Source organism: Chionomys nivalis, chromosome 5 (genome assembly GCF_950005125.1).
Source record: "Chionomys nivalis chromosome 5, mChiNiv1.1, whole genome shotgun sequence".
NCBI classification, from domain to species: domain Eukaryota; kingdom Metazoa; phylum Chordata; class Mammalia; order Rodentia; family Cricetidae; genus Chionomys; species Chionomys nivalis.
The window spans coordinates 25000260-25013217 of record NC_080090.1 but is presented as its reverse complement, the minus strand read 5'-3'; the positions used below and the strand labels follow the sequence as shown (position 1 = coordinate 25013217).

Genomic DNA, 12958 nt, shown 5'->3' with positions numbered 1-12958 from the left:
CAACGCCACACAAAAGACAGGTATGTTAATAACATCCAACGCAGCACACCCAGGGACAAATGATGAACACCACCTTGCTCCCTGTCACTTAGAGGAAGGACAAAGCCCCGAAAAGGAAGAGCTTTTGGGGGGAATGAACCTCTACTGAATGCAGCTAGTCATAGCTGAGTGACCTCATCCCTTAACTAGAGGAGCAAGCTCCATGGTCCTAGCTTCCCACCTCTGCCTGCGTAGCAGGGAAGGGCGAATGGGATCAGTCAAGTCGGCTGATTCCTCTGACCCCCAGAGGCAGCCATTTCTCCAACACCAGCCTGTTGCTCCAGAAGGAGCCACCAGCCAGCATTCCACAGACCCTTCCTTGCTGGGGAAAAAAGAGCTAGAGGAATAGCCCTCAGGATGCGGTATTAGCATGGGAACCAATAGGGTGAGGCATAGGCAGGGCCAAGGCCCTTACCACTGTCCACCCTCCTGGGAACAAAGGACAAGGAGACGGGGAGATGCTTTATGAGCCCCCACAACAGAACGAGTTTTCATCTGGCAGCCTGGCATCCAAACCTATCCAGACGAAGAGGGCTTCTAACATCATCACCAAAACTACTTTCCTTTTCTGTCGGGCCTCCCTTGTAGCCTACAAGGATATGTAAAAGACGCTCACTGTCTCTCTTCCCTAAGCCATGAAGTCCCCTATGGTTTGTAGGTCCTGTACTTCAGCCCTGAGGTAACTTCTCCTTTCCCAACCACTAGGGTCCAATTCTTTCCCCCCAGACTCCCAGGGCCCATTTTCCCATACCCCTTCCTCACTTCGCAGGGCTGATCTGGTCTGCGACAGGCTTGGGTGGGGGTGGGGGTGCAGATCAAGATCCGCCCCCTCTCCTTCACCGCCCGAAGATCCTGGCCCTTTCCTCCGGTTCCATCTATGAGACCACCCCTCTCGAGTCCCCTTTCTTCCAGACTCCCCTAATCAAGATGTCTTAGGCTAGCATCCCTCCTTGCCTGGAGGATCTAGAGGGACTCCATCTCATCTGCACACCCCTTCCTCCCCAGGTCCTCCTTTAGCCTCGGATTCCTCCAGCATGGCTCCTTCCCCCCACAACCCCCTCCACGCGCCCCGCCCTAGAACCTCCTCCGGGACCTATGCGACCCAGCCCCTTCCCCTCAACACCCCATTTTTAGGGCTCCCTCGTCGTTACCGCAGACCCTTCCTCCTCTCACGGACGTGCGACCCTGACCCCCTCCTCGAGCCCCCGACTTGGACTCCGGGTTCCAGGCGCTATGCATGCTTTGGGTGCCCGCGTCCCCCAGCACACCGTGTACGTGTCCACGAGCTCGGAACCCACGACGCGCGCCTCCTTGGCCGGCTCGGCCTCCCGCTCGGGCCCGAAGCTGAGCGCCGCCGCCGCCATGTTGCGGGCTCCGTCGCTGCCGACGCCCGGCGCAGACTGGCAGCAGCAGGGGGCGGGGTCAGCGTCCCGCCGGCCCCCGGCCCCCGCCGCCCCCCGCCCGCTCCCGCGCCGCCATCTTGGCCCCACTGCCTCCTCGCGCCCTCGCCCCGCCCCTCGCCCGTGATTGACGGGCCGGCCAGTGGCACGCATGCGTAGCCCCCTTGTCCAGTGGCCTTTTCTATACCTGTGTAGCTTCTTCTCTGGCGGTTGTGGTTATTATCCGTTGCGCCCTCAGCAACAGAGGCCAGGGGCCTTTTGAACTCCCTGAAGTCAGTCTGCTTCACCCGGCCTACGTTTCCAGAGGGAACATTAATAAGGTCTCTCCTGGCTGTTTTAGGCTCATTCCCTGTGTAGCAAGAGCAAGATGAAGACGATAAGAACTGAACTTAGAGCTGGAGCAAGGACCAGAGTGACTTTCTGATACTCGGGGTCTGTTGCTTCATGTAGTGATGGAGAATTGAATGTGGTAATTTTGCATTGCTCAGCACATCCCCGTTGTGTGCTAGGCTGCAAACTGGTGCGCTCAGAGGGAATGTATATGAAGCAGAGGTGCAGGTGTTGCGGGGGAGGGATCTGTGCTCCCCACATGACATCCTGTAAGAGCTCAAATTGAGGGGAACACAGACTGGCCCTGAACACAAAGCTTCAGTGGTTGAATGAGAAAACCTCACTAGCCAAGGGGAAGACGGAGCCGGAGAAGCGGTGACCCAACTAGAGGAAGAGGAAAGAGAGTCCTGATAGCGATGGGGTTCTTTAGGAATACTTGTTGAATCACAGAGCACACCAGCCTGAAGCCCAAAGTGAATACTGGACAGAAGGTGGGACATAGCAGATCTGGCTGACTCTCCCCTACCAGGTTCATGTTATGCTCTGAACCTCACGTAGGCTTTTCTAGGCAGGGCTTACACTGCCAGTCTCTGGTACATGTACCCACTCCCGAGAGCTGTAAATACGGTGGGGTTTTCTAGTCAGCCTGATCTGAGGCCAGTCACTGTCCACTTGAAAGCTTCTTGCTTCCTTATCTGGAAAATGAGGGTGTTACCACCCACTTCTCTGATTGTGTAGAAGACTGAACTGTTCTTAAGGTCCTGACTGACCTGGAGCCCACTACTTCTAATTTCCTATCTGGGCCTGGATTCCACATTTTCATTCATCCAGGAAACTTTTCCTGGGGCGGTTGAGCTGGCATGTACACACACAAACACACACACACACACACACACACACACACACACCATTTTAGGTGCTTGCTGTCAAGCCTGAGACTTGAGTTCATTCAGTCCTGGGTATCTAGATAGTAGAGAGAAATGGATGCCTCCTACAAGATATCCTCTGACCTCCATGCACACACAAATAAACATAATAAGTTAGGTTTTTTTCTTGAGAATTCACTGTGGAACAGATGGCCAGAGCCCTGGTCCTTGCGGTCCTTCACAGATCCTGGCCCAGGCAGAGGATGCAGGGACTCTGGCCAGCCTGAGATTACAGGGACCAGGGGAGGGGGTGGAGGATATTACAGGCAGTGGTGGGCTGGGCTGGGAATGCAGCAGGAGGTGGAGGGAGGCAGGGCTATTTAAGCCCAGGCTGAGGGCTGGCAGGCTGGCAACCCCAGTAGCCTGTCCTGTGAACTGCCTTCAGCATGGATGACATCTACAAAGCTGCGGTGAGTGCGAGATGAGTCTGAAAAGGGTTGGGGTGGGTAGACCAATTGGGGGTTCACTCAGCTCAGAATGGGAGACCGGTGCCCCATACATCCGTTGCTAAGCCCCTCAAAGGAATAGTGGGGCTGACATTTGGATGGTGCAGAAAAGGAAGGAGTCTCCGGGTCTGGAGAGGGCTCTCAGGGTGGCTAGAGGGTGTGGTCTTAACTTCTAGCATCCAGTGTCCCCCTCTGTTTCTAATGTCCAGTCTGTCGCCATCTTGGCTCCCCCTCTGTATCTGTGTTTCTGTTCTTTAGGTCTTTTGTTCTTTTCCTCAAGGTCTTTCCATCTCTGTTCCTTCCTCATTGTCTCTCCGAGTCCTTGTCTCTCTCAGTTCTGCCTCCCTGCTCCAGGCCCTTAGCTGGCTGAAGAAGCCTTAGAAGATGAGAGACAACTGTGAGGAGGGCTGCAGAGTGTGAATTGTGGGATGGAGAAGGTGCTTACAAGATCCAGGCCTGGGGAGAGGCAGGAGGGGGACGAAAGCTGAAGCCTTGTTGTTATTGTAAGGTCTGGCAGGCTCAGAGCTTTAGGTAGACGTGGATGGTGGTAAGAGTCAGGGCTAGAGGACGTCACCCCAAGACTCTGCAATCTCCGCGGGACCCTGAGGGGCTTTTGCTATAACCTCTACCTTGTTTGCTAGGACAAGAAAATCCTAGCAAACAGCTGTTCGCAGGGAATTCTCCCCCAGCCCCCAAAATACGGCCCCTCTTGTGAGCTGGGAAGGACTGCAGCTGGTTCCTACGGTATCCTTGCCTAACTTGTAGGAGTCCGTGGAGCTGGAGTGGGGGGGTATCCCTCCACCCAGTGCCCATACAAGGCCTGGCGGGGCTGGGGACTAATTTTGGCTCCTGAGGCAGCACCAGTAGGCCAGGGGGGCAGATAACACTGCCCCACCCCCCCACCCCCGCATACCAAAGTCCCCAGAACAATCACCAGGTTTAACTTTGTCCTCTAAAAATAGCCGACTGGCCAGCCACCCTGGTCAGGTTACAGTGGGTGGCTTCCCTCACCCTCACATCAGTTTTATTGTCTCAACCTGAGGGACAGCTGTCTCTAACTAAGGCCATGCAGCTTAGGTTTCATTAGGGTGACCTAAAGGACATGGAATGGTCAATGGGTATTGTTACTCAGGACACCTTGCTCTTGGAAGCGGTGCCCACCAGTCACTTTGGCCTCTAGCCTAGCCTCTGGAAGATCAGCTGGGTCACCTTTGGATTTGGGACCCATGAAAGGACGATGGAGGACTTCCTCTGTAACCTGGGAGTGCATGCCTCCTTCCCGCCTGGAATAGGTCAGTCTCTCCAGCAGTCTTCCCTGAGGCCTGAGTCTGGGTCTTGAGTTGCCTTTTCCTCTCTAGGTAGAGCAGTTGACAGAAGAACAGAAGAATGGTAAGTGTCTCCCACTGAGGAGACAGTGGGGTAGGTGGAGGGGCTGTGGGGATGCCTTTCCAGGAAAGAACCCCGGATTAGAGGCCATAGTCTGTGGGTTCTCTTTGCTGTGACTTCAAAGAACTCTTGGAGGGAAGTGGGCAGTTTGCTGGTGACCCTGGGACTGGATTTCTGGTGTCCTGGCTGCTGATCCTGTTTCCTCACCCTGCCGTTGGACACAGAGTTCAAGGCCGCCTTTGATATCTTTGTCCTGGGTGCGGAGGATGGCTGTATCAGCACCAAGGAGCTGGGCAAGGTGATGAGGATGCTGGGCCAGAACCCCACACCTGAGGAGCTGCAGGAGATGATTGATGAGGTGGACGAGGATGGTAAGCCCCTTCACCCACTCCAATCTTCACACACAGGCCTCCAAATCTTAACCATCTCACCCAGAAACTCGGCAAGTAGCTCATGCCTGTAATCCCAAGAAGGCTGGGAAAGTTTGAAGTCAGTCTGACTGGGTCACATAGGGAGCTCCAGACCAGCTTGGACTATAGAGCAAGCTTCTGCCTCAAATAAGAAGAGAGGGCAAATGAACATTCTAGCCCTATCGTGTTGGCGTGGGAGGGCACTGCCTGGTGCTAACTGTGTCCTCTCTCTGGCCCTGCTGTCTACCCACAGGCAGCGGCACAGTGGACTTCGATGAGTTCCTTGTTATGATGGTTCGGTGCATGAAGGATGACAGCAAAGGGAAGTCTGAGGAGGAGCTGTCGGATCTCTTCCGCATGTTTGACAAGTGAGAATGTGCTTGGCTTCTGTCCTTGACTCAAGTAGAGAGTGGAAAGGGGTAGTCTCAGCCAGGCGGTGGTGGCGCACACCTCTAATCCCAGCACAGCAGAGGCAGGTGAATCTCTGAGTTCAAGGCCAGCCTGGTCTACAGAGTGAGTTCCAGGACATCCAAGGCTACACAGAGCCATAGAGAAACCTTGTCTTGAGGAAACAAAACAAGAGGGGTGGGGGGAAGAAAAGAAGAAAGAAAAAAAGAAAAGAAGGAAGGAGGAGTTTCAGATCCCACGCTAGATACCATGTAGTCTATCTCCCATCCTGCACAGTGTCCCTGCCCTGCCTCCTGGGGTTGTCGGGTGGGGTCCTGCCTTCTCCAGCTTCTCCTGAGCTCTGAGGTTCCCCTGCCCTCCCTGTAGGAATGCTGACGGCTACATTGACTTGGACGAACTGAAGATGATGCTGCAGGCTACGGGCGAGACCATCACAGAAGACGACATTGAAGAGCTCATGAAGGACGGTGACAAGAACAATGATGGCCGCATTGACTATGATGGTGAGTGGGTGGGAGGACCAATCTGCTGCTGTCCACCCTCTGCCCGGGCCTTACCTCTGACCCACACGTGGTCCTCTTTCCACAGAGTTCCTGGAATTCATGAAGGGTGTGGAGTAGACACTGGCTTTGTTCAGAGTTGCCCACGCCTGTGCACCCTCTCCAGACAGATCCTGTGGTACGGGTGCAACTGGGTTCTCTGGACTCTGAACCCGGTTGTGTCCTTTAACGGTGTCCCCCTGACCCCCCCCCCAGACTCTCTCCCCATTCTTGTCCCGGGGGGTGCAAATAAATCCTTGCTCCCCAGAGGCTGGTATCTTGCTCTGATTTTCCTGGGGCCACAGTCTTTTCTCAGGGTTCCCTTCTTCCAGATGACCCCATCCATGTAACGCTAGCTGCAGAACCTGTGTTCTGACTGTTCAAGCCACCTTCTGCCAGAGGTCATCAGGTCAGTGATAGCCCGCTCTGTGCCTTCCAAGTGACTGGGCCCTGTGGCAGCCACAGAATCTGTGTTCTAACAAGCTCGGGTGACACTGATCTTCACTAAATGCTGCCCATTCCCATTTTCCCTGTCTAGCCAGGCTCTGGGATGGGGGTGAGCTGCCTGGGTCAGTCAGCATGGCAGCCAACAGATACCCTCTCAGGGAGCAGTTAGTTCAGTGAGCACTGGATGCTTCCTGGCACAGCAGCCTCTCCATCCTGGTTGGAGCAAAGCTAAATCCCCGTGAGACCCAGCAGGCTTGTGGCGCTAACTATCTTCCCACTGCCTTATATTTCCCACCAGGAATATTGGTTCTTGGCCTCTGATGAGCATATAGTTTACTCCGTAATCTATCATTCATTTTACAGATGAGGACCCAATGACCCAGAGAGCCAAGGTCATCTTGCAAATCTACAATAGGGCTTAGCCACCTTGCAGCCAGCCAAGGACTCTGACAGACTTGGTCAAGTGGACCTACTGTCTAGTTCCTTTGGCCCTCTGAGACTGGCCTCCAGTCACCCATCTGGTCTCTCTTCCTGACAGGAAATGAAGGCCTGAGATCTAGTGATATCACTAGCTTAGTGGGGGTGCCCAGGTCAGAGCTGCAGCCAGAACAGTGACTGGGGAGGGGTAACTGGGGGTTTGCAAGGAAGTAAAGGTGTTGGTAGCAATGCTTTCAGGACAGACAGCTGATAATGACAGCCAGGCTCCAGCCAGAATGTTAGCAGCTGTCCTAGCTCAGCCCTGCTATTGTGCCTGCCTCTGCACCTGTGCCGCAGCCTAAGCCTTTTCCAGACAGGCTGCACATTCCAGAGAGAGTCTTGGAATTCTAGACATGCCTCTGGCCAGGCGAGAGCTGCCAGGAGCTCTCAGTCCCTTCAGAGCAATGGAAGGAGTGGAGATGGGTCCCCACAGGTCTGCCTTTGGGATTGGAAACTGGAGAACTGGGGGTCCTATGAGGACATCCAGAGTGACCCAGCAAGGATGATGTCCAAGAGGAGGAGGAGCTGCAGTGGGTGGTGAAGCCTGGCAGGGCATCATTCAGAGAGCTCACACACATACCCTTTCTGTAGTATGTAAAGATTAGATGCTATGGCACATCAGAGCGAGGCCTCGTTCCTAATCTCAGAATTTCTAGCCATCTGTGGGAAATGAAAAGGCAAAGGTATTCCATGAGGAAAGCAGAATGGTGTGGTGGCCCAACATAAAGTCACGTTGGAATGTCTCCTGGAAGAGGAGGTCTGGAACAGAGCACCAAGGGACCAACTATGGGGCACACGCAGGAAGACTTGAAATGAGCATTGGGACAGAAGCTGAGCCCCAGTTGCCTCAGGGAGAGGTGGGCAGTGCTTGGCCCCCTGTTCTGTGGTACTCAGAGAAGGATCTACAGTTTATAAATGAGCTTATTAAATATGTAGCAAGCAAAAGTAAAAAATAGTCAACGACGGAGAGAAGTGGAAGCTAGCAGCACATCAAGTCATCCAGCAGAGATGCTCTCTCAGTGGGGCTGAGAGCGCGCGCAGAAGGCAATACCATCCAATGGGAGAGTTAGAATCATCCCGCAGAAATCAGCTGGGGCAGCCCTGTTTAGATGACTGTGTCGTGTTCCTGATGCGGGGAGTCATGGTGGAGGAGACCCTCTCAATGAATAGAGGAGCAGATAGATAACTTCGAGTTGGTTCGCTGTAGAAACTGCAGGACAAGCTGAAGCAGCCAGCAGGGCCCAGCTGAGCTTTCTTCCCGGTGCCTTCATCCTTACTGCAGACATTTTTTTCCCATTTTTTTTCTTTTCACTGATTAAATTTTTTTCATTTATTTTACAATCTTTTTTTTTTTTTTTTTTTTTTGGTTTTTCGAGACAGGGTTTCTCTGTGGCTTTGGAGCCTGTCCTGGAACTAGCTCTGTAGACCAGGCTGGTCTCGAACTCACAGAGATCCACCTGCCTCTGCCTCCTGAGTGCTGGGATTAAAGGCGTGCGCCACAATCTTATTGCAGTTTTCCTTCCCTCTTCTCCCATTTCCTCCCTCTGCCTTTCCTTTGCCCCCTCCCCCCTCATCCACTTTTCTGTTTCTGTTCAGAAAAGGGCAGGCCTCCCATGGGTGTCAACAAAGCACAGCATATCACGTGGAGGTAGAACTAGCTCCTCCCCTTGCATTAAGGTTGGGAGAAGCAACCCAGTATGTGGAATAGGTTCCCAAAAGCCAGCCCAAGTGTTAGGGACAGACCCTGGTCCCACCGCTAGGAGTCACACAAAGAGACCAAGCTACACAACTGTCACACACATGCAGAGGACACGTACATCGGTCCCACGCAGGCTCCCCAGCTGTCGGTCCAGAGTCTGTGAGCTCCTATGAGCCCAGGTTAATTGTTTCTGTGGGCTCCCTTGTGATGACCTTGACCCCCACACTACTGCAGACTTTTGTACATCCTAGGATTAAATAGTAGTAATATCAGTTGGAAACAGTTGACCTTCTGGCTGTTCTCAAGGACACACTGTTTTTATTCTTGGACTGTTTTAGTTCTCTCTCTCCTGTTGCAGAGCTAGGGGGCAAGTCTGCCACAAGAGACATTTTGGAAAATATTTAAACATATTGGAGTCTGTTACAAAAGAACTTTCCCTGACTCCCGGGTTCCATTTTTGTTTTGTTTTGTTTTTCGTGACAGGGTTTCTTTTGTAGCTTTGGAGCCTGTCCTGGAACTAGCTCTTGTATACCAGGCAGGCCTCGAACTCACAGAATCTGCCTACCTCTGCCTCCTGAGCGCTGGAGTTAAAGGCGCAGGCTACCACCGCCTGGTTCCAGTTTCCACTTTCTACAAGCTTAAACAACACACAACAATTTAGCGATACAATATACATCACACGCTTTGGAACAGCTCAGCTTATGTACAGAGTGAGGCGTTCTTGGAGCTGCAGAGGGAATAGGGCTGCAAGAGAGAGAGCCAGGAGGCCTGCCAGCAGTGTGTATGTGTATAACGTACACAATGTATGTTAGCTATCCTGGCTCCTTGTCAGACTGTTTCTCAGTCTTTCTTCATCTTTTAAGACCTTGATGATTTGGAAGGGGTACAGGCTCATATGTGTGTGTGTGTGTAGACCAGAGGTCAGCTTCAGGTACTGTCCAGCGTCTTTCCCGAGTGCTATCTCTCAGGTATTGTCCAGCATCTTTCCCAAGTGCTATCTCTCAGGTACTGTCCAGCGTCTTTCACTTACCCTGGGCACTCACGGATGAGGCAGGCTGACCGGGCATTGCACCCCAGGATTGTCCTGACTGCCTTCCCAGTGCTGGGATTACAAGAGCATGCCACCACACCTGTTTTATTGTGTGGGTTCTGGGGTTCCAACTCAGGTCTCCACACTTGCAGAGCAAGCACTAGCCCAAGCAAGTCACCTCTTCAGGCCCCAGACTGGTTCCTTGGTAGACTCTCAGAGTTCGGATTGGTTTCCTCAGGATAAAGGTGGGGCTGTTTTGATGACTGGATGACAGGAAAGATAAAGAATCAACGCTAAGCTGCTGGGACAGGCTGCTGCGAAGATGCACAGATGGGCACTAAAGAGGGGCAGAGTGAGAGTCAGGAACATAAGGGTCAGCACAGCAGGGAACCTTTCCCAGGTTTGTCCACGAATGAGAGTCCCAGAGAAAGCGGCAGAGACTGGCTGCCTGGGCCTGACATGAAAAGTTGGATAGGACACACAGGTAAGAGTCGATGGGTGAAAGAAACAGGCCTAGATGACAGCTAATGGCTCCAGGGGTTTGGAATTAGAGTCCTCTCTCTCCCCCCTCCTCCCCTCCCTCCTCCTCCCTCTAGGCCTTAGCTATCTGTCCCAGGGGGCAGTAGGATGAAAACCAGATTTGAGGGGGCTGAAGAGAGTGAACAGAAGTCAGATGGCGAATGGTGTGGACAACAGCCAAACAGCAGAGGAAGAACAGGGAGGAGGGAAGAAGGATGAAAATAACCGGTCGAGGGTGATGCAGAGGCTGGGTGGCTCGGCCACCATTGTCCAGTGCTGGGCCACAATGCTGGGCCCAAGAGTTTTTTGTTTTGTTTTTTGTTTGTTTGTTTGTTTTGTTTTTTGTTTTTGTTTTTCGAGACAGGGTTTCTCTGTAGCTTTGGAGCCTGTCCTGGAACTAGCTCTTGTAAACCAGGCTGGCCTCGAACACACAGAGATCCACCTGCCTCTGCCTCCTGAGTTCTGGGATTAAAGGCGTGCGCCACCACTGCCCGACTGGAGGGTATGTTCTAAGATGCACACAGAAAGGCATGTCCCTCTTTGTGAGCACTTGAAGAGTGCTGAGGTCTGCGTGGGGAGAGAGGGTGATGAGCAGTGACTGGAGAGGGGACAGAGTCAGGCCCACTATGCTGGAAAGAGGAAGGAGGCCTAGCCTGCTACACAGCTGCCCCTTTGCCTGGGGTTTAGAAGTGAGAACTGTCAGGAAGGAGCTGGAAGGAGAGCAGGAATGTCCCTGCTCACCCTGGCTGTCCTCACCAGCTATCAGAGGTGGGAACCATTCTGGGGGAGATGAAGATCAGGACGCATTCATTGAAGGGAGTTCTAGAAAACGCCATGGGAGTGGAGGACAGAAAAGGGAGCCATTTCTTCCAGGCATTACTGATTCAGAATTGTACCAGGAATGGCTGGGCTATACAACCATGCATGTACCCATCTGGAGGCACCTGCTACCTGAGCACACATGAGTCAACCCAGCCAGCGATCCCAAGCGCCCACCACTTAATGCCATGTCACTGGCATGCATCACTTATTTCTGTCCTCTCTACCGTGGAGTTGTGTCATCCTTTGATTGGATAGGGCTTTCTCCGGGACGCCTCCCTTGATTTTTTTTCCATTAGAAGAACTCACCGGAGCATCTTTTCTGCTTCCGTGGTGTCTTAGGCACCTGAGGCGGTTCCAGCACAAAACCAGACTGGTTCTTTTGATCTATCATGAAGTTCTACCCTTGTCCATTAGATGGCACCAGGTGTCTGTGCGAGGCTCTGATCTGAGCATTCAGGGTACCTTTGGGTCTGCAGCTGGTGGGAAGGGTCCTTTAGGAAAGATAGGTCTCCTGCAGTCTAGACTGGGAAACTGAGGAAGAGAAGGAGAAAGGGTGGGATGGAGAGAGAGCGAGCGAAAGAGTGGGGCACTCGACTGAGTCCACACAGCTGAGGATGGGCCTCCAGACTGTCACAGGTTCTTTCTACCACATGAAGTGCCCCTGCCACCCCAGGTGCCTGCCCTGAAGGCCACAGCTAGGGTCTGGCTGAGTATAGACCTTCGAGGTGGTGGCCCGAGGAGGCACCCAGCTCACAGTCTCAACTTGTTGCGTGTCCAGCTCGATCTCAAGCAAGGCATCAAGCCTCAGCCTGGGCTTTATCACAATGCTTCCCCAGGAAAGTAGAGGCAGAATGTCTCCATCCTACTGAGTTTCCAGGATAGTCGACTCTATCAGTCCCTGTACAGACAAACCATTCTTCAGTGTGTAAGTTCATATCCGGGATGACTGGTCCCTTGGCTTCAGGAGAAGGCAGACCCAGGTTTTAAAGGGCACTGGTTAGGGTTCTTCAGAAGAAACCGAGGCAGGGGTGGGATGGGGGTGGTTGTTAGTGTCTCTGAGAAGCCCCTGGTCTGCTTCCAAGTAAAAATCCCCCACACCGTGTTAATGTTCTAGGGGAATAGGGAGGTGGAATTGTAAGCCATGCATCCTTTTCATGCTGAGCCAAGGGCTAATCTGTTTCCTTTCCAGAGATGAGATAGGGAGGGAAGATAGGGTCCCAGAAGCAAAAGAGGGCCCCAGGGCTGAGCTGAGCCTCTTCTGCTATGATCAGAGTCAGGTACCTCTCTGAACAGCTGCTCCTAAATTTTCTGCCGCCCACCTTCTAGGAGCGCAGGCCTCTCCATCTTAGAGGCCCACCCTACAGGCATTTCTAGAATCCTGGAAGCTCTAACTTTGTAGGTAGTGGATTCTGAAAGGAAGGTGGCCGGTGGGGTGAGGTAGGAGCTGGGGATGTCAGGGACAGAAATGGCTCTGAAATGGTGGCGTGGAGGCTCCCACTTACCCAGATCCAGTTCCTCGCCACATCTCCCCTTGGCTCCTTTCCTGTACTCACCGGAGTTCATGGCAGAACCATGGCATGTAGGACTTGTGGGCTTGGGAAGAACTCTCCACTGACCCACTGTGTTCTGGCCCCTGGGCTTCTGAAATTCTGGGGCCTGAAGGAAGCAAGACAATGGAAGGTCCCCTGGGTTTCCAACAAACCTTGCTCCCACCTCAGAGAAAGCCCGAGCTGAGGTAGAACCTGATAGATTCAGGGTGGGGCTGTGGAGCCTGGGGAAGGCTGTGTAGGTGACCTTAGGCCAGGAGTTCTCAGCCTTCCTTACCTGTAGACCCTTAAATACAGTTCCCCATGTTGTGGTGACCCCCCCAACCATACAGTTATTTTCATTGCTACTTTATAACTGTAATTTCGCTACTGTTATGAATTGGAATAAAAATATTTGTGGTCCCCAACGCCAGACAGGGCTTCTCTGTAACAGCCCTAGCTGTCCTGGAACTAACTGTGCAGATCAGGCTGGCCTCGAACTCACAGAGATCTGCCTGCTTCTGCCTCCCAAGTGCTGGGATTAAAGACGTGCA

At 53.0% G+C, this 12958-nt stretch overlaps 2 protein-coding genes across 5 annotated transcripts in view; one reads left to right on the top strand and one right to left on the bottom strand.

The window, feature by feature from the left end:
• Nisch (nischarin) overlaps positions 1–1533 on the bottom strand; it is a 35618-nt gene extending 34085 nt beyond the window's left edge. For all 4 annotated transcript variants that reach the window (XM_057769350.1, XM_057769352.1, XM_057769351.1 and 1 more), the window contains exon 1: positions 1308–1533. In XM_057769350.1, coding sequence (XP_057625333.1) covers positions 1308–1403 — 96 coding nt within the window. In that variant the 5' untranslated portion in view covers positions 1404–1533. The remainder of the gene's footprint in view (positions 1–1307) is intronic.
• Positions 1534–2991: 1458 nt separating this feature from the next.
• Tnnc1 (troponin C1, slow skeletal and cardiac type) lies at positions 2992–6145 on the top strand. Its single transcript, XM_057770389.1, has 6 exons — positions 2992–3105; positions 4500–4530; positions 4752–4898; positions 5191–5305; positions 5712–5848; positions 5934–6145. Exons 1-6 carry the CDS (start codon positions 3082–3084, stop codon positions 5963–5965), a joined length of 486 nt encoding a protein of 161 aa, XP_057626372.1. The 5' UTR covers positions 2992–3081; the 3' UTR covers positions 5966–6145.
• Positions 6146–12958: the final 6813 nt, after the last annotated feature.